This window comes from Agelaius tricolor, unplaced genomic scaffold, assembly GCF_023055355.1.
Source record: "Agelaius tricolor isolate 1412-34295 unplaced genomic scaffold, bAgeTri1.0.p SCAF_10, whole genome shotgun sequence".
NCBI classification, from domain to species: Eukaryota; Metazoa; Chordata; class Aves; order Passeriformes; family Icteridae; genus Agelaius; species Agelaius tricolor.
In genome coordinates this window covers 26,733,120-26,755,934 of record NW_027269270.1, presented here as the reverse complement: position 1 = coordinate 26,755,934, position 22,815 = coordinate 26,733,120, and the positions used below count along the sequence as shown (strand labels likewise).

Sequence of the window (22,815 nt, the reverse complement as noted above, 5' to 3'; positions counted from 1 at the left end):
AAAACCCCAGAAACCAAAACTAGCTAACAAAACAATCAAAATGAGAAACCTGTAAGTTTGCAAATGCTGGTTCTGCTGCAGAGGTTTCTTGGGTTTTGACTTAATTAAAACATTTTTTAAAATTAGTTCTTAGAAAAAAAATTGGGTTTCAGCCAAAATAGTAGGACTTTTTCAAAACAGTTCTCTCAATTCTACATGCAAATAAGGGGAAAAAATGGAAAAATAGAGAGCACCCTCCAAAATGTTACCTTTGAAGTTCGGAAATGCATTAATTCTCTCCTAGTAAGGATGGGTTTGAGGTAATGACTTGGTGAGAGGCTTGAGGTATTTTTATACAGTTGTCTGCTCTAAAAAATGCATACTGTAGCAACAATTCTGGAAGACCATCTTTGCAGTTCTTAATTTGTTAGGTGTAAGACATTCCTGCACCTGCATTAGAAAGAGGAGTAAGGATTTAGTGTTAAAATTAGGGGGGTTTTTTAGCATAAAAGCTTAAAGTAATTTGAGGCATCAGCAACTGCATATTGAAAAAATAGTGTAAGCAAGCCCTGTGTTTTTAAATAGCAATAGACTAAATCCTCTTACTGTTTCTAGTAGAGAATGTAGTATTTGACCTGGTAATTTTATGGAAAAATGTTGATTTGTTCTTTTAGATTAAGATTGCTATGTGTTTTTTATCAGGTGAAAAGCCATTTCGTTGTGATGAATGTGGTATGAGGTTTATTCAGAAGTATCACATGGAAAGGCACAAAAGAACTCACAGTGGAGAGAAGCCTTACCAGTGTGAATATTGTTTGCAGGTAAGATGAATTGGTGAAATCTTCTGTGCTTGAAAGCCAAAACACCGGTCAATTCCCCAGTATTGCAGATGGGCTTTCTCCTTTTTATTGACATAAATATATAATGAATGTTTTTTCAGTCAAGATGGGCTGTCTTGGTGGTGCAGAGTCACAGCTGGCTGTGGTTGATTTTATTGACTGTATGCTCTTGTTTGACACTTCATTAGAAATTGGTCAAGTGGGTGAATCATCAAGTAAATTCGTTAGAATGAAAGGCTTCTTTTCTTTCTGCTAACATATTTCTTTTTGCAAAATAATAATATAATAATAATAATAATCATCACCATAATCTTTTCCAGTATTTCTCCAGGACTGATCGTGTGCTGAAACACAAACGTATGTGCCATGAGAACCGCGAGAAGAAACCCAACAGAAGTGCCACCAAAGTTGGCTTTTTGCCATCGGAGGAAGATTCCGGTTTCTCTACGCCTCTGAAAGACAGCTCCTTGCCAAAGAAGAAAAGGCAGAAAACAGAGAAAACAAAATCTGGGGATAAGGAAAGTTCAGATAAATCAGAACACAAGAAGGACAAAAATGACTATTTGCCTTTGTACTCTTCTAGTACTAAAGTAAAAGATGAATATATGGTAGCGGAATATGCTGTTGAGATGCCACATTCTTCAGTCGGTGGATCGCACTTAGAGGAAGCCAATTCTGGAGAAATACACCCGCCGAAGCTGGTTCTCAAAAAGGTCAACAAGAGGAGTCTAAAGCAGCCACTTGAGCAAAGTCAAACCATTTCACCTTTATCTACATATGACGACAGCAAGGTTTCGAAGTACACCTTCGATCTTGTGGATAAGCAAAGTTTACTGGACTCTGAAGGTAATGCTGACATTGATCAAGTCGACACATTACAGGAAGGGCCCAGTAAACCTGTACACAGCAGCACTAATTATGATGATGCAATGCAGTTTTTGAAGAAAAAGAGGTATCTACAAGCAGCTAGTAACAACAGTCGAGAATATGCCTTGAATGTAAGTACCATAGCATCTCAACCTTCAGTAACGCAGGCAGCTGTGGCCAGTGTCATTGATGAAACTGCTACAGCCTCAATACTGGACACACAGGCACTGAATGTTGAAATTAAAGGTAACCATGACAAAAATGTCATTCCAGATGAGGTACTGCAAACTCTGTTAGATCATTATTCACACAAGGCTAATGGACAGCATGAGATCTCTTTCAGCGTGGCTGACACAGAAGTGACCTCTAGTATATCCATCAATTCCGCTGAAGTATCTGAGGTGACCCCATCTGAGACGGTTGGAACAAGCTCTCAAGCTTCCTCATCAGATAAAGCTAGTATGTTACAAGAATATTCAAAGTTTTTACAGCAAGCTTTGGACAGAACTAGCCAAAATGATGCCTATTTGAACAACCCGAGCCTTAATTTTGTGACTGATAACCAGACACTTACAACCCAGCCAGCATTTCCTTCCATGGAGAAGGTCTACACATCTATACCTGTCAATAGCTTTCGGTCGGGGATGAACTCTCCTTTAAGAACAACTCCAGACAAGTCTCACTTTGGACTAATGGTTGGTGATTCTCAGCACCCTTTTCCCTTTTCAGGTGATGAGGCAAATCATTCTTCTTCCTCCTCTACACAGGACTTCTTGGATCAAGTAACTTCTCAGAAGAAAGCAGAGGCACAGTCTGTTCATCAAGCATATCAAATTAGCTCCTTTGAGCAGCCCTTTAGAGCTCAGTACCATGGGGCAAGAGCTGGAATATCCTCTCAGTTTAGCACTGCCAATGGACAGGTGAACCTTCGGGGACCAGGGACAAGTGCTGATTTCCCAGAATTTCCCTTGGTGAATGTAAATGATAGCAGAGCTGGGATGACTTCTTCACCTGATGCCACAACGGGCCAGACTTTTGGCTAAGAAATCTTTGTAAATAATACTGGCACTTTAGAACACATTTGTCAAAAGGGGGTTGCTCTGTATAAGATGGAGTTCTGTACAGCTTTTAAGAGCGCTATGTTAAAACAGAAGTAAGCTGATATTAGCAAGACCAATAACTGCTTCTTTTTTCTTTTTTTCTTTTTTAAAAAAATTTGTTTGTTAGCTATCAGTCATTGAACTGCCTGATGTTGGTGCCCCTATCAAAGGCAGTTTATTATTCACTTGTTTGAATCCAGAAAATATTTTACCTTCTATGAAATTTTAAAATAAACAAAATCCCCAGGTAAGACTTTCCCCCATGATTGTTTCCTTGCTGGTGTCCTTGTATGCTTTGGGAGGACAGTTTTTTGTCTGATGCTATTCACAATGTCATTTCTAAGCTTGTCAGCATAGTTGTTGCTCTTCAGCAGGGAATCAATGTGTACTAAACACACAGAATAAACAAGTAAGTTTTGGAAGTCAAACAAATATGCTTTAAAAGAAAGCATTTTCTAGAAAAATCTTCAGTTTCTCTGAATAATTTTAGACCATGTGCCCTTTATTTCTGCTTTAAATTACCTTGAGTTGTGTTTGGAGGGAAAGAAAGTGAATTCTGATAGACTAACTCTACTATTTAAAAGTCTAATTAATTTAAAATACTTTAAACACTTTTTTAAGCAAAATGCCTAACTGCTAAAGCCTTTACTTCATTCCAGAAGTAATGTGTATTTCTTTGTACAGCTGAATCTAGATGTAACTTTTTAATGACTTTTTCATATGCAGAAACCAAGATTTTGAAGTTTTAGTTAAAATACTCTGTAGATGACATTCCCAATTGCAAAATGCTTACACAAACAGTGTATTCCAAGATTTAAAAGCTTAATTGTACCTTACCCTACATACTCATAACGATTAACATAGAGCACTTAGCCAACTTTATAGTTTTTGATTTCTCAAAAAATAAAACCATTTTTAGATGTTTAGGTTTGATACGGTTGCATCATTTTCATCTCATACAGCAGCTCCAGTAATTCTTTTCCATATACTTGAGATTGGGTATTTTTAGCTTCTGTAAAAACTGTTTTAATTCTCTGTCTAGAATTTTGACAATTCCAATTATTAATTTTATTGAAGTATCCCCAAAAGCTGAAGAAGTGGGCATTCAAATTCCCTATTTTTTAGTGTTTGCTTAGTAAAAGTCACTACAATTTTACCAACTCAAACTGGTGAATGATGCTAGTGAGCGGCATTTCTTTTTCCAGCCTAGGAGAGTGATCAGAAGTTTTCATTGCATTTCACAGTATAAATAAACTACAAAGTTTATCCCTGTACCATGAATATGTTTTTTTGAATAGTACTTTGTCTTGAAGTATACAGTATGGTACGATAAGTAGTTCTGTGTGCATTTTTAAGGTGGTAAGATTTTGAGTAGCCTAACTATTGTGTAGTTTAAGTTAACAAGTTTCAGATTTTTGAACTGTATGTTCATTCTATTTGCACCTTCCCTAAAGGGACACTGTCTGGTAGTTCAAGGCAGTTTAAGCCTCATGTAGGCTGATTAACCAGGGAAAAACACACACACACACACATACACACACATACACATATAGGTAGGTGTGTGTATGGTGGTTTTTAAAATAGGATTTCATCCAGGTTTTTACAGCACTGTTGCTAGCTAGTGTCTCTCAGATAAAGCCATCAGGTAGGAGAAAAGGCTGCATCTCAAGGGGCTAAAATATATCCTGTCTTTTAAGAAAGGACTTTAACAGGACCCAGAACATTTCCCACCTCTTACCAAAGCAGTAGCAATATTTTTCTGAATTTTTGTTACCAGGAAACAGATCCCAGTTTGTCGTTTCCCTTATGGGAGCACTACCACAGCACTAACTTCACTTGGTACACTTGAGGGAGAAAGGGCATTTATTATCCATAGCCTGCTTCTTCTATTGGCAAGAATACAGTTTATATAAACTAATTTCTTAATACTTTTGTATAAGAAAGCAGGCTCTTTTGATTTGTTGACCCTGTGTGTAATACAGTAAGGCATTTCAGCATGCTATGACCTACCAGTAATTTTGTCTGAATATTTGGCCACGACTTGAAAAGAGTGGGCATCAAGGGAGAAGAGTAAATTCCTTATGGATTATTAATGATACATGTAAAGAAATTTCTTTGAAAGAATATTTTTAAACTGATTCGTGGTCTCTCTGGTTTTTTTTTCCTTTATGGTCAGTTTGGTTTTTTGACTTTCCATTGTGTGTTGCACAGAAATAACATAAAGGGTCCCTATATCCCAGGAAACCACCTCTTGTAAGGCATACTTTGTTTTCAGTGTCCATTTCCATGACATCCTAGCTTGTGGTGCCTGAATAATACAGTGTTGGCACTTTTGTTCCTATGCCCTGAAATGTTGCAAGGAGATGGCAATTGTACTATTTGTTAAATATAGCAAGGAACAAAAGAGAAAAAAAAAGGCTGGGTTATTACTGTGTTACTGCACTGCTGTGGGCCCATAGGGAGGTAAGAGGAATGAAGCCTCCTTCTCCCTAAGGGGACTGACTCAGCTTTATTTAAAAAAAGTTGCTGCATTGACACTGTGGTGTGAGAATGTGATTGAGGACTCGGAGGGAGTGGCTGTGCCATGCCACTGTCACACTCGGGAATCTCTCCCAGGGTGTGTGAGGGAGCAGGCTGTGCTCAGACTGAAGGAACCTGCTCTTCCCTGCAGCCAAACAGGATCCCCAGAGGAACTGCTGTTCCTTCCATCCCAGCTCATTCCCTAGCCTGCTGCTGAGCCATTCCAGCTGCACTCTGTGCCTTAGGACAGGCTGGCAAGTCCCCTAAGCCACAGGGACTGTCCTGTAGGGTTCTTCCATGTGTACAATTAATGCAGTGGTGTGAGTAGTTGATCTGCTGATGCTTGAAGCTTTCTGCACTGGAGGAGTTAGCCAAATGTACTGCTGTGATTTCCTGAGTACATCCCCTTCTATCCTGGAACAAGTGTTTATGTAGTTCTGGGAGGTTTAGCTCTGTAAAAGGCTCATGCTTCTTTAATAATGGCATTATTTAAAAGCGTTTTTCACTGCTCACATTTTGCTGCTTTTAATCTGCTGCAGATGCACACTCTTCATATTGATCTGGTCATTTTTGTTAGTTTTCTGTGTATGTGTGGAAAAAAAGCAGCTTTGGTTGTCTGTTCTGTTCTTATGCTGTCAGTATAAGGCTGGGGTGAGCGTGGAGATTCCCCTGAGCTAACAGCAGCCATTCCTACCCAAAGTTATGTGAGCACCAGATATGTGTGTGTGTGTAAGGTGGAATTTTTGGGGATATCTACTAGTGATAGCGCAATGATAATTTTGAAAAAGAAGAAATTGATGACATTTATTACCAAGCTCTCTCTCTCTCTACATATATATATATATATATACAAAATACATATATATATATACACACATGCACTTATTAATAGGCCATATTTTGGTCCTAAATTACTTGACAGTGTCCCTTTTAGCATGAATCTTTTGATATGTTTTGCCATTAATATAACAGACAATGAAGGAATCAGCTTGTAATGGTATACTAATAGGCATTTGCATTTTCTTCATTTGATTTGAGAATGAATTAATCATAAATGACAAGTTTTGGGGAGAAGGATTAACCATGTGTATTACTGTATGTTGGTTTACAAATAACAGCATAAACAATTTAAATTGGATGATAAAAGAACCATGTTTATGATCTTGTGTCTCCTAGTGTTGTCTTTAGGAAAGTTGTGTTTCAAGAAAAAAATAGGACAAGAAAGTATTCATGTGGAATAACACTTGTATTATTTTTATATTGTACTTGTTGGTTTTTTTGGATGATGGGAGCTTTTCATTGTTAATTGAGAAGTACAGTAAAATCTTGCTAATTCGCTGACCTCTAAACAGAGCATCTGACAGGTTTCTCCATCCCTCATGGTCCTTTCCCACCTCTCTGCAATGGTCTAAAAAGTACTGTAGCAAGGTCTCACACAATAATACTGTACTACTTCACCCAAGTATACTACAGCATCTCTATTAGTATACTAGGAGGTAGAAGGAGTATTGAAAACTAAATTGCAGTTGTCAAAATAAATTAACAAAGTACTTTTTGTGATGTGACATCCTTGCTTTTGTTGCCTGCTTCTTCACCGTTTTCAAAATTGTAATTTGTAAAGGGTTTCTAAGGCATTGCTGCAAATTATTGGGGTTCTACTGTAACTTTTGGAGTTTATTCCAAAGTATTCGTGTTCTCCTATGAAAACTTTCCACCTGAACAGACACGTTGTATTCCATGCTTGATCAGGATATTTTTATAGAATTTGTATCATGTCTAGTAACTATTTGAAATGAACCAGAATATTTGGATGAATGAACTCTGAATTTTGCAGCATTGGATTACATTATGTATGTATATTTGCTAACTAAATTTTCTTGGCTTTGAGAGCTTTGATTTTTATTCTTTGTTTGCTTGTTTTAATACCATTACAAATCACAGGGAAAATCCTGATGCTCCTGGGAATCCGTTTGGAAATGTTAACAGGCAGAAATATGTTTATGCAGTCGGTACCAGTACACATGTGAACTTTCAAATTACATGGTTGGTACTGAAGCAAATGAATAATTTTACAGTTTCCTAGAGTTAAATGTCTTATTAAAATGAAACCTTGTAACTTTGAAAGTTCATTGGACTTAGGGTAATGCATGTTTATGTTAGGCATGTAATGCATTTAGCTGAAACTCACTTTGCAAAGGACAAGCACTAAGAAAGTATTACTGCTAATGAAAAGACATGTCTTTAATTTGAAATTTTACCTTCTGTTCAAGTTCAAATTGCTTTGTGTCAGGGAAATAAATTTATAGTCGCTTTTGCTCTACTCAAATACAAAACCTTCTGTTTCCTTTTTAAAATTACATCTTTTGGTAGGAAACACAAACTGAGGCAAGCAAACATTTCTAAGAGTTGTTTCTTGCTTTCCTTAATCCAATGGATGGAAAGGTAATATTGTGTAAACAACATTATTTTATTTTTTTATGCAATATCATGCTGTAAATATGATTTATCAAATAAGGATGTACCTATGATTGAATCTTTGATTCTGCACAGCTAGAGTTTATATATAAATATAAATGTGTCTTGACAATCAAGGACTTATGTCAGTCTTCCTTTATGACATTTCTTATTGTTATGCATTCCATTTGTTTGACTTGAGTATTTGTATTGTCTGTAAAGTATGTAATGTTTTTATAGCTTGTTTAAAAACAAACAGAAAAGCCTGTAAATATGAACTGATCACAGTACTGCTCTGTTAGAAGGCATATGATGATGTACTGTTTGTAAGCAATAATACATGACAGTGCTAACTTGACAAGTAGCATAAGGATAAGTTCCAAAAATACCTTTGGGAGTCAGTAGCCTTGTTTGAGTTAATGAATATTCTTAATCATTTTTTTATAAATAAATTCAGATGTCCTCCTGCTGGAATACAAACCATTGTTTACAGAGCACAATTTCAGTCACAGAGAGGACAGTGTTTAGATCTATGGCTTCGTCCCCTTTGAGTGAGAAATGAATGGCTTGGCTGCACTTCTGCGAGACGAGGAAGACTGCTGAGCTTGAGTAGCGGTGTCTCTAAAGGATCAGAGATACTATTCTGCTTCTGTGCTGATTCCTGCCACTTCCTCTACATTAATCTGGAGTCTTTAAGACCTGATATTGAACTGATGAGGCTTGGGCCACCCATAGAAAGGAATAGTTCTCTTCTTATTTCATATGCAGATAAACAGTGAACTTTTGAGTCACCTCTTCCTTTGAGTTGCATATTTTTCAAATTATGAGCTATGAGATGATGAGATGGGTTTATTCTGATAAACTAGATGTCAAACTTATAGTTTGAATTGAATAGGTATTAGACTGTACAGAGCAGCATATCAATTTGAACAGTCATCACTGCTTTAGAACCTCCCCCCCCCAATTTATAAATGTATATGACCTACATTTTATAGAAAAAGAAATGTTTTTAAATGCTAGTCATTTATATAATATGTGCTTTGAAGGATTTGCTAGTCCACTTCTGTCACTTTTAGTACACTGGTATCTTTTATATGTAATGTATGCTTTTTATTATTATAATTATTATTATAATTATTATTATTGTAGACATTTCAGTAGGAGGAATTTTGCAACAGTATGAGGGGTTGAAATTTTCATGTCAGAAATGAATTATACTGGACTTTGTCTGTGTAGTCTTGTCTTTCTTTAAATACTGTCCGGAAGGGAACTTGGTATTCAATAAAGCAAGTGACTTCCTTTTATTTTGAAGGCATACTATATAGTGCTGAATTGGATCTGAAAATATAATGGATTTGAAGATAGAGAAATTAGTACAAAATCTAGTGTACAGAAGAAATTGTCTTATGAAAAACCTGATGATATATATAGTGAAACACTGTTACAGTGAATTTCTGATATAGTGCTATTTTCCTGGAGTCCATATGCCTTCTTTGTATTTCAGTTAATAAAAAATGATAATTTGTATAGATAAATTTAGGATAATAGGTTTATTTCAGTCATTATACAGTATTTCTTTATCCTACAACATCTATTCCGTCCCTTTATTATCAGACAAAAGACCATAGCCTGAATTCCATCGGTTGGAGTATGTATATATAGGTGAGAGATGGTTTTATAGGAACCTGGAAAGTATGAATTTACATATTCCTTATGTTTCTGACAGAAATCAGTACGAGTCTTTCATTATTCCTGTGAAATGAGGAATTTCCTGATACCAAGAAGAGAGTGAGAGTGTGTGTGTGTGTGTGTGTGTGTGGGTCCATGGAAGATGTTTGGGTCTTAAGGCCAAAATGATAAAAGTATAAAAGGACTTAATGTAGCTCAACACATGACTTACATTTAATATGTAAAAGAAACATTTAAATTTCATAACTCACAAAAAGACAAAAATAGTTTTGCAGGGAACAAAACTATTTGGATAGCAGGCTTGACCAAATGAATTTTTTTTGGTTAAACTTGATATATTTTAAATGATTCTATTTCTGCCTTTATTTCTGCCCTAAAAGCAACTTAAAATATTTTGGGAGTTACTCTTCCTGTTCATTTGACTGTGAGTGTAATTTATATCATGGTTTACAAAATGTGGCATGAAGGATTGGATTGTTTTATCTGTATAATACAATGAAAGTTTGCTTTTTTTTTTACATAATCATGGTGAATGGTATTGTATTCTTAGACTGATTTATTCATTAAGTGACTTAATGAGTTTCATCACTTTTGACGTTATTGTTTTCTTATGGTTAACTTAGTCTTTTTGGGTTTATAATACCCTTCTATGTATTGTGATACTAAGGGAAGTTATGTTTTTGCTTTATTTTTAATTAAACTAATAGTTTGATAATTTATATTTGCAAATGATGCATTTTAAATGTGGTCACTTGCTGTTTGAAAAATAAAAATATAGAATACTGTTTTATGAATAGACTTAGCAGTATTTTTCATGTTAGATAATTTCAAACAAAATCTGCTTTCTTAATGAGACAGATGAAGGCATGTAAAGATACATATTGTTGTGCAAGAACTGAAGTGGATACTTTTCAACAATTAAATGAAATATTTAAGTATTTTATTTGAAACACACAGAACTTATTTGGGTTTTCTTCTCCTTTGGATCTCATTGCCTCCCTTGATTATAGAAAACAGAATATCTGACTTTAACTCCAATCCTAGTTGTCTGAGAATCCACTGAAACCACTTTAATAGAAACACCTAGTGTTAGACCAGCTTTCCTTTTGTGATTTTTGTTTGCACTGGAGTGAGTTTGTACAGTGCCAGCAGCTCCTCATGTACATGAGAATCAGGACTTTGTTTTAATCTCTGTTGTAAGAAGGGTGAACTCAATTACTCAAGATTTCAAGTCTGTTGGATAAAAGTATGCCATGTGTGCACTACAGCATTTTGTAGCACGTGTAGTATATGGAGTATTTGTTACATAGATTTTTCCATTGTTAAAGCACATATTAAAAAAAAAAATTGAGGATAACAGCATTTATGCACCTACAAAGCCATAGTATTAATTACTGGTAATTCTGTTTTCTCCTCTTTATTTGTTTGTGTGTATCAGGCATGATGTTTCCCTGAATCTTTTGGTAGGGTCCTTTGTGGTAGATACTTGATTTTTGTGGAATGCTTGGCTGTGTTGATTTTACTTCATGTAAAAAAGCAAGTTTTATGTAAGAAGGTATTAAGAGTGGCACGATCCCTTTTAAAGAGAAAAGAGCTGTAGTGAAGCAGTGTGTGAAGACTGGAGCTGTGATCAGATGAGCGCGGCAGGAAGGGCTGGTGGCTCTGGGATGTCACCAGCCCCTCACCCGGTGGGTGCCGCTACCTGGGCATCCACGGGGCACCTCAGGAGCCTCCTGTGGCAGCAGTGGCTGTGAGAGAGGAGCTTCTCATCCAGCCTCAGGGGCCCCCTGCTGAGGAGGTTGGCTCAGCAGGATTTGGCCACGGCAGAGAAGGGCACTCAGGTTTGCTCTCGTGGCTTACCCAGGGCCAGCAGAGCCCAGGGTGTCACTGGCTGCAGCAGCACAGACTGAAGTGGCCCTAGGAAATGCCCCTGCTCAGTCCCTCTGAGCCGTGGGGGGCACTGCTTGTGTATGCCTGGAGCAGGGTGTGAGCACAGCTCCAGCACTGGATAGGACTTGCTTTCATTCTTACTCCAGTCTGCAAATTACAGTATTGCCTTTTTAAAATACCTTATAAACATCATGTGATATGTTAGCATCCAGCCAGCATAATAACTGCTCTTAATGGTTTCATGTTTGATAGTTTTAAGTTGTGGATGCACTCTGACTCTGCAACGTTCCCGATGACATAGTGTCTGTGTACTCAGCCACCCTGCTTGTCTTTATTTTCACTTATATTGGTTATACTGATTTTCATTTGTTTTAATTATATGGTGGAAATAAGAAATCAAAACTGATCACATCTGCCTATTGACTTTTATGATTAATACTGTCAAAGAGTAAAGTGATACTGAAAAGATACTTTTCAACATTTTGATATTGAAAAGAATTATCAGAACCTATGTTTTGTGTTGAGTGAGAAAAATACTCCATTTAAATTAGATTGCTTTTAGTTTTTGCTTGGAGAAGTAAGCATTTTTCTCTTAAAATAATTGGTTATTTGTTTATTTAGAGGCATTAAAAATATCTCTTTGCTATTAATATCTTTCTTGCAGTGTGCAGGGTAATCTATTTTGTGGCTTCAGGATAGACAGCGGTTTATAAAAGTTCAGAGATTTGGAGGTGTGTTGTCTTAGGGAGGTCATCTCAGAAAGTACCCTGTTTGTTGATTATCTTCTGCATTGCACTTGCCAAATCAACAGAAGATAGTCTTCCATAGAATATTGTTTGCTTTTTTGTCTGCTTTAGTTGTCAAGACGTGAAGTTTAATGAAGAGAGCTGTTCACTGGAACAGGGGTTTAGAAAGGAGCCCATTTGTGCTGCCCTTTCGAAGCGAACAGCCCTGCCCTGGTTGCTCAGGTAAGTTGCCTCCTCTGCAGTGCTCTTGCCTTTCACACCAGGGCTGGTCTTCAGGTTCCTGACATCCCTGCTGCGCCATCTGCTTCGAATGCACACATGTACAAGCCACTGGCAGAGATTGAATAGGATGATTTGGTGAGGTTCCATTTTAAAATGTGTGTGCGAGTCTGTTACAGTCCAGCCAGTCTGCATCATCACTTACTGTGTCAGCAGCCGTGCACGTCATGCAGAAATCACGGAATCCAGTTCCTACCTCTTATTTAAACTCACTTCTGGGTGTTTGCTGGGTGTACAAGTCACTGTTGTTTTTTGCATTTGGAGTCCATCTCCCTGGGCAGCTCTGCCTGTCTCCCCCAGGACAGCCAAGATGTGTTGCTGTGTGATTGCTGTTGGTGTGATTTCATTGGGCCCGTGGCTGTGTCTTCCAGGCCTCTTGGCTAGAAATGTGGTGCCTAGTCCAGACCAGGCTTTGTGCTGATATCTCTTTAGATAGATCAGTGCCTTGGCAATAGCTTGTATGTAGCTGCCTTCATTTAGAGGAGGTGATACCTTCTCAGCAGCTATGGAAAGACAAGTAGTGCCACTGAACATGTTAATTTTCACTTTTATTCACATAAAATCTTTGTTTTCATTGTCAGATGTGATCATTAGTGCCATTTCACTAAGGCAGAAATAACAGCTTTTTTTAGATCAAAAGCACTAGCCTGGCTCAAATGAAACCAAAAGGATCTATTACTTCAGGTGTGTAAATTACAAAAAAATACTTCTCTGTTGTATAATGAATAATGACTGTTCAAAATGTGTAAGTATTGTACTCTGAAAGCTCTTCAGGAGCAGCACATCCTTAATCAGTCTTGTCACAGGATAAACTGAGCCATGAGAGAGGATAAAGCAACGCTGTGAGTGCTGGGAATGTTCAGGGTAATTGCAAGGTGATCTCAACCATGCAGTGACGTGCAACAGCAAACGGAGGATGACATCAGAAGCTCAAAGGATGACTTGTTTGTCTTTTCTCAAGTCCTGTGTTTTCTTCCATTTCTCTTTGCTAGTTCCTGAAATCATCTTTGTTAAAAAGCTAGTGTAGACAGAACAGCCTAAGAAAGATACAGCTCAGAAAGACATAAGCAAGTGCAAGGGTACCAATGGGACAAAATGATCTTTTGCTGCAAACCAGGACTCTGAAAGGGGGATTTTCTTTAGGACTCCCTCTGTTCCCTTAGAGGAAGAGAACGGGATGATTGATAAAACTCCTAGTGAAACACGTAGCTAGATGGATGTTGCAGCTACTTGAAAATGAGCCATAAGGACACTGTGAGTCCCCACAGCAGGTGTGGAAATGTACTTTGGCAGGATTGGCTCTCACAGAGTTGTTGCCTGAAAATCCATTTTAAGGAACTGAATCAAGAGTGTTGTTTGTAGTGATGCTCAGGTATTATGTCGATAACTGCTATTACATACACTGAATATCACCAGGTAAAAATCTGTTTTAAAGGCAAAGTATCTTATAGTTTGCAGCTGTGAGTGAACTTGAAGAAAATTGTCTCTTAATTTGGACTGAGAACATTCTCTCTGTGTCACAGCCCGTTTTATGGTCAGCCTAGGCTTTGTAGGCCATTAAGTGATGTGATTAGCTAAACTGGGTAGTTTATTCACAGTTTGTGTTGTGTGTGTACATGGAAATTGCACATTGTGTTATGTGTATGTCTGGCAGCTGAAGATGATGATGAGGTAGGTGACAATATTCATCCTATTAAGAATCAATCCTTTCCACATTTCACAGGATTGCTCAAAATTGCGGATTTTTCAAATTCTCATATTCTCTTGCTGGCTGACCTCTGCACTGCTGTTTCCTTTCCCTCTTTCTATTTGTATCTTTGACACCTCTATTGTTCCCATACCTATTCTGTCCCAACCTTTTGTCACCCTCTTCACTCTCTTAAATCCATTTCCAGACTCCATTTCCTTGAGCAATTTCCAGTCAGTGACACCACATGGACCATCAAAAGTCTTCTCAAATCATGGTTCAGGATGTCCAGTGTGTGGGTCTGCCAGGCTCTGGATGGCTCCATCTGCCCCAGGGCCTTTGTAACTTGAGGGAGAGGATTGCAGCAGGTCTGTGGAATTCACAGTGTGCTTTGCTAGCCCTGAAAGCACTTGAGATTTGGACTTTGAGAAAACAATTTTAACTCTTTGTTTTAGTTTTCTCCCCATTTATTCCTTGTAGAGCTAAGATACTCAGCATAATGAGAGAGTATTTTAATTAGGGCTTTTGGAAAACTTTCTCAGTTTGTGATAGTTTTCTTGGAAGGCCTTAAAGTGGTGTGGAGTAAGACTTAGATGAAGACACTGGTTCTGAAATGCACACAGCCCTGCTGGAGGAGGCCTCCTGCTCTTGGAAGGATTCTCTTGACAAGCAGAATGTTGAAAATTGCCATGACTAAAATAGGAACAGACAGAGATTAACACTGAACATTCCTGAAAGTGCTTCTTAGCAGTGCTTGGTGATTTTAATGTGTCGGTCCTTAAAGAAAACACCTTTTACTGGTTTTCTCCTGTGGTTCTTCCCAGTGCAGAGGCAGGATTTCCCAAAGGAGTGTTCAGCAGTGGCAAGTGCCAGTAGCAGCTGGCTCAAGAAACATCTTCAGCACTTGCCAGGTGTGCACATGTGTGTGGAAGAGCACAGAAGTGTCTGTGGGCAGGCTACAGGACTTGGTCCTCAGGGAATTAGTGACTCTTCTCAAGTACTGCAACAAATTCAAGGTACTTATTTCAGATTTTTCCCTGGCCCACATGATGGGAGAATCTGGCTGAACCTGTTCCCTGGTAGTTGTGGAATATAAAAAGAAGAGAGTGGAGAAGAGCTTCCAAATATTCCAGGAATGGGATATCCAGGGAGCTATTGATAGAATTGGGATCGTTGAGCTTGGAAAAGACACTTAGGGGTGACCTAATTGCAGCCTTCCAGCACCTGAAGGGAGCTTAAAGGGAGCACTGCAAGAGCATGTAGTGACAGGGCAAAGGGGAATGGCTTCAAATGGAAAGAGAACAGGTTTAGGTTTGATATTGGGAAGAAATTCTTTACTGTGAGGGTGGTGAGGCACTGGGACAGGTTGGCCAGTGAAGCTGTGTGGATGCCCCATCCCTGGAAGTGTTCAAGGTCAGGTTGGACGGGGCTTTGAGCAACCTGGTGAAAAGTGTCTGCCCAAAGCAGGGCAGCTGGAATCAGGTGATCTTTAAGGTCTCTTTGAACCCCAGACATTCTGTGGTTTCCTCAGGCTTCATCCTCCTTTGAGAAGTCATCTGTCTTCTCTGAACTCTTGCTTTCCTTTTCTGCCACTCACAGAAATTTGTGGCTTTATTCAAGAGTAGAAGTTTGTTATCACTTTGGCTCTGCAAGAAAATCAAAACAGATTCACTGGATTACATGAATGTCTTGTATGGATCCTTTTTGAAAATTAAAATGGCTCTAACCTATTTTGGAAGTAAATTAAATCAAAGTGTGCTACACGAGCTCTAAGGAAGGGTGGCTGGCTCTAGATATGATCCTCTTTATATTGAGACTATCCAAAATTCCTGCTTTTAATTCAGGTGGAGCTTTGCCCGTGCAGGGTCACAGAATTTCTTGGCAGTCTAGGACTGGGAAGTTCGACTGGATCAAGCTCCTATTGAAACATCGCTGCAGCCTCTCCTGTGTGGAACCAGACCCCCCTTTCCCCGTGGCCATCATTTCCTCAAGCAGTGACTTTGCTTATTTATTCACTTATTTTGTCAGACTCCAGAAAACTGCAGCTTGAGTGGCAATCAGCTCCTGACCCCTGCTGATTTCCGTTCCCCACGCTCGGAGCCGGCGTGTCCCGGGCACGGCTGGCTCCGGCCCGGTGCGGGCAGGTGCCGGTGCCGGTGCGGGGCGGGCGCGGTGCCCGGGCAGACGTGGCAGCGCCCGGGGCCGCCCCGGCGGGAGGCGGCGCCGGGGGAGCCGGCGGGAAGGAGGGAGCGAGGGAAGGAGGGAGGGTCCGGGAGCCGCCAGGTGAGTGGGGTCGGCACCGCGGGGACACCCCCGAGCCGGGATGGGGGCCCGGGCTGAGCCCCGCAGGTGGCGCCGGGCTCGGCTCGGCTTTGCCCGCTGCTCCCCCCGGTGCTGCGCGGTTCGCTCGGGGCGGACGGAGGGAGGAAAGCTTAAAAATTAAAACCGTGGTGGGGGCGAAGAAAATGGTGGAAAAGAGCTCCCCCCAAAAAGGTAAAAGAAAAAAGGCTAATAAGGGCGTGGGGAGGGAGTTAAAAAACGAAAGGTGAAAGAAAACCAGAAAAAAGGAAATAGAAGAGGAAAAAAAAAAAGCAAAAACAGGGAAACAAAAAGGAAGAAAAAAAATAGAGGGGCAAAACGGAAAACTTGAAAAAAAGAATTTTATAAAGGACAAAACAAACAGAGGGAACGGGTAGGTCGGAGCGGTGCCCGGGCGGGGTGGGCAGCCCGGTGGTGTGGGCAATGCCGCGGCCGCAGCCCCCAGGTGTGGGCAATGCCGTGGCCTCTGCCAAACCGAAGCTCTCCGGAAAACTGAAGTTGCCGGAGAGAGTCCGGGCTCGTTTTCCACGTCTGGTGTTCCGCAGCGCTCGTTGCTCTACGGAGATATGCGAAAACACAACGAGCTCGGTAATTGTCCCGGCCGGTGCAGTAAATGAGTAACTGGGAATAGCCAAGCGCCGCTCTGCGTGGCGTTACCTTTGCTGCGCTCATGGCTGCTTCATTTCCCTTTAATTCCGCTTTCCTAAAAGACTCCTAAATTAGGTGTTTTTAAGAACTTGACCCGGAGAGGAGTTGAAGGGACTGATTAAAACTAAAATGCTGTTGGCTGCTGTGTCCCTTGGGAGGAGAGGCTTTAGGAGCACCTCCTCTGGCTTCGGAGGTCGTGGGACCACACGCAGTTGTGCTTGGGAAGGCGTTAACCTTTCCTCTTCAAAACCAGCCAGCTGCTGAGTAGCTCAGAGCAGCGACGCTTAGCTCAGAAGCAGCTTTAATGCGATGATTAATAAAATAGTGCTTTGAAAGGATATGGAGGGCACAGAAATTTAATCTATAGCAATCTGGTTTTGCAATTAAATATAGAAGTGTTGCAGGAAAAGGAGATGAGCCTTTGTAATGTTCCTGCAAGGTTTGGTAATGCTCTTCTGCTCTCTTGAGTGCTAAATGGTATGGAAAGATTAAAACAGACCTTCGTGTTTAATTTATAGACTGGCTAGTGTATTTGGCAGAAACTTTAGGAAAAATAACAGCAATTTACTTTCAAGTTAGAGGCTCAATTATATTAGAGGAAAATTGAGTCTGTTTAGTTTATTTATCCTGCTGGTGTGTAGAGCAGAAAAAGCTCCCTCAGGGTTGGTGACCAAGATACAAAATAGCACCCAAAAATATCCCTGCGCTGATAGAGTGCTGCAAGAGGAGGGCACCTGCCCCAAGGACTTTCCACTCACAGACCCTGAATTGCAGAAACACTTGCATGTCCATGGATTGGGATGTGACTGAGTGCTTTTGTTCAGCTCCCACTCCTGTGCTTTACACCCCCTCCCCTGTTTGCCTTGGCTACCTCGCAGGGACCAATGGATCCAGGAGTTGTGGTGGGATGTAAATAATTACAGAATTGGGTAGCAAGATTTTTAGGCAGTTGGAAATGCCACAGAGAGCAGTAGTGCAGAGGCAATTTCCTGGGATTGTGGAGGAGGAAGATCTTATAGCAAGGTGTGCAGTAGCTGAAGCAGAAAGGGCTCTAGAGCACAGGGCAGGAGAAGGATTTTAAAGCAGAGAAAAAGGAAGGAAATGGTGAGATAAGGGGATTTAAATGTCCAGGCAGGCAACATTTCTTGCTAGGTGTGCTTCAGGTCTAAAATCCATGTGTGCAGCCCTTCTTTAGCGTTTTGCAAGTTTCAGGTGGGTAATATGGGTGCATCACACCTGTCCATGTAATGTCACACACCAGACACATCAGCCCTGAGGGACTGTAAGGGGTTGGAGCCATCTCCTTCTGGCTCCCTTGGTGGAGTGGTTTAGGAGAGCAGGGGGCTGCAGAGCTGCAGCCTCTTTTCTCCTCATCTAGATGGGACTGCTGTGGCACACTGGGTTGTGTGACCCCAGTGAATCCTTTACTGAGTGAGAGTAAAGGAAGGACTCCACTGGGGATTCTTAGAATGTGGCTATTCAATTGTAATCTTGTTTCATGTTGTGTATTTTCTGCCATTTTTTATTACTGTGGCTATTTGAAAAAAAACAAACCATGAGCTTTGTTTCCTTAGAGTTCATCTGCTCCTGCTGCTTTTGCCCTGCTTGAAGCCCCAGTTTCCCTGTAACAGCAACCATTTGTGATATTGTAAAGGGTTATTTGCTTCAAGAAATGTGGGGGCAGCAGCAGGGCATCCATGAACTCTCATGGCTTTGGTGCTGCTTAACTGCCCATGTGGGCTGGGCAGAGAAAAACCTCCTGTGCTGGCCATTGTAGCCCAGCTGCAGGAGATCTTCTGCAACTGAAACACTGTGGTGCAGCAGCATCTGCTTTGGTTATTTAATACTGGGCATTTCAAAGCAGAGTAATAAGGGCAGGATGGTGAAAGGCATTCAGACCCTGGTGCAGAAATCCTGAGTGACACAAAGCAGTTTCTGTATGTCTCTGTGCAATAGGCAGAGCACATTTCTGTTGGGTTCCTGCCCTCTGATTAATTTGGTCTCTGGTCTCAGGTAAGGTGTCCAGCCCTTGGTACAAGCCTTGTGTGATCATGGTTGGTTCTTGTAAGCATGAGGGCTGAGCTGGCCAGCAAATTACCTGCCCCAGGAGAGCCAGTGATCCAGACAAGCTGCCCTCTCCACATCTGAGGAACAAGTCTTGCTCCTCTCTGGCTGCAGCCCTCTTTGTCTTACCTAGGCATGGTGTACTGCACTGAGGAATAGCCAAAAAGTCTCTCTTGACACCTGGTGTGGGAGACTGTGGGTAGCTGCATACACTGAATACAAGGCAGGACCTTGGTGTGCAAAAGGCACAGCTGAGGCAGACGTGGTCAAGGCAGTGAAGTGATGAGTGGTGCTGGGAAGTGAATAATCCATGTGTCCTATGTCACTGGAGCACAGGAGCATGCAATGACATTACCAGGCACCAGATTTAAAACCAAGGAGAGGAAATGCATTTTGCAGACAACACTGTGGAGCTGTGGAGCCAGTGCTACAGGATGCTGGGGTTAGGTTTGGAAAGGGGTACCAAGGGCTGTTAAATGTGTGGCTGATGGTGGAGCCCGTGCTGGGGGAGCCTTGCTCTTTGCTGTTTGTGGTGTCCCTCTGGTTCAGCATCTGCTACCAGCTGCTGTTTGTTGACTGTGTGGACAATGGCCTTGTGCTTTGGCAGACTAAGAAAGCAGCAGTTGTGTCTTTCATCTTTCCTGCTTTCACAGTGAGGCTGGGATAAAACCATGAATCTTCTACAACAGAGGAGCCAGCCCTGCAGGAATTGGACTGAGCTGAGCTCCCACTCAGAGCAGCTTGGCCTGTGGCTGTGTTAGAGCTGAGCTTTGGGCAGCAGAGCCCAGCAGAAGATGTTCAGCTGCAGTGGTGCCCGCAGTGAGGGATACGTCCAGGAGCTCTTCCATGAGGAAGCACAGCAGGTATGTCACAGAGCCATCTCCTTTCCCAAATTTCCATCTCCATGGCCTCTCCACTCCTGGTCACCTATGTGACAAGGGAACAGGAGTGAAGTAACAAAACTGGCCTTTGTTTTGCTGTGTATGTCTGAGGTGTATGACTCAGAAAGGGAAAGAAGAGACTTGATTTCCAGAGGGCAAGAGGAAGCAGTTCCATAGGAAAACTGCAGTTTCCCTGGAGCTTCAGATCTTGGTTCCAGCAGCTCTGGAAAATCACTGTGCCCCAAAATCCAGAGCCCCATGTCTCCTCGAGAAGCAAAGGGTCCTGATCAGATATGGCTGTGATGGGAAAACCATCTTAATCTACTCTGTTGGTCCCAGCTGGCTTGTCATGTCCTCCAAGGGAGTTCTCCCATGCACTGAGAGCCCTGCTTGCCTTGGTGGAGTGTTTGGAAGGGTCAGGAGAAGCACAGTGTGTAGCTGCAGGCTCTGGGAAGGACCCTTGAATGGTGCTTTTGGTTGATGCATTGGGGTTAATTCACTGAGGCTCAGCAGGGCTCTGTAGCTGATTATCCTACGGGAATACAAACAGGGTGTTGTAGGAGCCATCTCTTTCAGGGCCCAGGCACCCCAACAGCCTGACAGCCCTTCATCTTAGGGACAGCTTGCAGCAAAGGAGTGTCTCAGCAGCTGTTGGTGGCCATCCCCCTGTTGGTGGCTGGCTGTGGCCCATAAAACATGAGAGGTAAACCCAGGCTTTGCTTTTCTCTAGGTATCTCAAACACAGACCAAGCCCTGGTGGAAGATCCAGCTGTTTGTGTGGGAGCCAGTGCTTTTTGGAACGTGGGATGGGGTCTTCACCTCCTGCATGATCAACATTTTTGGAGTGGTTCTTTTCCTGAGGACGGGATGGCTTGTGGTGAGCAAGTGCTGTCTTGGTTGAATGTTTGAAAAGATATTTCCCTCTGCCCTCCCTTACCTTGTATCTCCATCACCACCCAAGTGTTTTGGATTCTATGCTCTTTGTTATAGATGTTGCCTATGCCCTCTGGTATTTTTAGCTTTTCAAAAAGTTCCACTAAAATGTGCAGCTGAAGTGATCTTTGTAAGTGGTTTCCTACCTTAGCTTTCAGAAAGAGAAAGGAAAACACAGCAGCCAACCTTGACAATGAACAGGGACACCCCTGTGTCGTATTGTTGAGGAGAAATTAACACTTTTCCAGGTAAAGTAGTTACAGCCACTCACCCATCCTCCCAGCACCACTGAAGGAGGTCTCTTCCAAACATGCCAGTGTTGGAGTTCCTGATTTTTTGAATGGGGAATCCTCAGTCAGGTGAAATTGTCATTGCTGTCAAAGGATCTTCCACTGCTGGGTCCTTAATAGTATCTCTGAGGGTCAGAGCCTGGAATACTGTCCCCTCCTGATGCAAAATACTGTATTATGCCTCAAAATTTCCCCTTAGAAAAAGAAAAGTTTCCCCAGACATGGATGGGATTTGAGCTTCAGGCAGAGATTTTGTCACAGGCATGGTGGACACCTTCCAAAAGGAGCAGGAAGACACTTGCACTCTGCACTGAAAATTGCTTTGCTGGAGGTGTTGAGGGGAGCTGCAGTTGCTGTGGTGGAGAAGTTGGGATGATTTTTTAGCTTCCTTTTCCTTATGATTTTATTTCCTCCACATCTCCTTTGAAAGCAAGTTACTTCTGGAGCAAACACAAATATAAACAAAGCCAGTAAATGAAAGAAAAACAGAACCAGCTGGAAGCTAGCATGAAAGGGAAGGGAGGAGAAGTCAGGGTTGGCAGAGAGCTCCCCTGGCAGAGGACAGTCATATGTCAAGCTATTCCCAGAGTCAGGCTTTTGCTATAAATTTCCAGAGCTGGAGCTGGGGCTGGTGAAGCTTTGCAGTTCCAGGGGACCTAATCTTGCTGAAATGTTCAACAGGGATTGCTGCTGCACTAACCCCTTCCAGCATGCATGCATAAATAAGCATCAGTGCTTAATGGGGGCTTTTTCTTCCCACTTTCTCTGCTTGCTATTGTTGCTGTGAGCCCAGCATTCCCCCTCAGTCTTAGTGTTAACCCTTTATTCTGTAGGAACCATTGGATTGCCCATTAACAGCTGCCATAGCCTGGTACCACCTTTCTGGAAAAGCTCAGGGCTAAATGAATGCTTGCATATGTTTGCTCTTTTTTTTTTTTATCTATGTTTTTAACTGAAGCATATCATGTTTATTAACCATTTAACCTGGGGTAAGCAGCTGAAGAAAAAGAACAATTGTCCTTTTAAAAAGAAGTATGGGGTTTGGGTGGGCTGTGGTGCTGACCCAACCACAGCTGTGTTTATAGCAGTCCTTGGCTCTGTTCCCCACTGACCAGATAACAGCCCTGTCAAAGGCAGCAGGATGCTGAACCAAAATAGGATTTTATGATGATACCAACATCCTGGATATGTTTCTGGTTTTTTCACAAAAAAAAAAAAAAAAAAAAAAAGAGAAAAGGAAAAAAAAGAATCTGGGATTTCAACCAACCCCAGAGCAGGGAAGCAATGGTGATAAAAACTCCATCATGGCTAGTGTGACCTCAGAGATGAGCATTGCTGGAGCAAGGCTGGAAAGAGGGGATATGGACATGGCCTGGAAGAGGAGTAAAAGGAAGGGAAGCCAGATGTTAACAAAGCACTGGGCACTGGAGGAGCCTTCTGGTTGCTGTGCTCTGGCCTGAGCGATTTGTCAGCAGGGGAAGGTGGGCTGGAGCACAGGGGAGAACTCCTGACCCTGGAAAATAAATTACAGCCACGTGCAAGTGAGTGGGAAGGCCCTGAGCTCAGAAGAGTTCTTAAATTCTTTTGGAGGTACCAAGCACCTTTTCTTTCTGAAAATCTGACCCTAAAT

The 22,815-nt window shown here is 41.5% G+C and overlaps 2 protein-coding genes across 5 annotated transcripts in view; both read left to right on the top strand.

The window, feature by feature from the left end:
- The window catches only part of ZNF148 (zinc finger protein 148), a 42,239-nt gene extending 32,001 nt beyond the window's left edge, over nucleotides 1-10,238 (top strand). For all 4 annotated transcript variants that reach the window (XM_071435323.1, XM_071435322.1, XM_071435324.1 and 1 more), the window contains 2 exons: nucleotides 682-800; nucleotides 1,139-10,238. In XM_071435323.1, coding sequence (XP_071291424.1) covers nucleotides 682-800; nucleotides 1,139-2,728 — 1,709 coding nt within the window. In that variant the 3' untranslated portion in view covers nucleotides 2,729-10,238. The remainder of the gene's footprint in view (nucleotides 1-681; nucleotides 801-1,138) is intronic.
- Nucleotides 10,239-19,767: 9,529 nt separating this feature from the next.
- Nucleotides 19,768-22,815, top strand: part of SLC12A8 (solute carrier family 12 member 8) — a 45,671-nt gene continuing 42,623 nt past the window's right edge. The window contains exons 1-2 of the mRNA XM_071435320.1: nucleotides 19,768-19,944; nucleotides 20,693-20,839. Coding sequence (XP_071291421.1) covers nucleotides 19,876-19,944; nucleotides 20,693-20,839 — 216 coding nt within the window. The 5' untranslated portion in view covers nucleotides 19,768-19,875. The remainder of the gene's footprint in view (nucleotides 19,945-20,692; nucleotides 20,840-22,815) is intronic.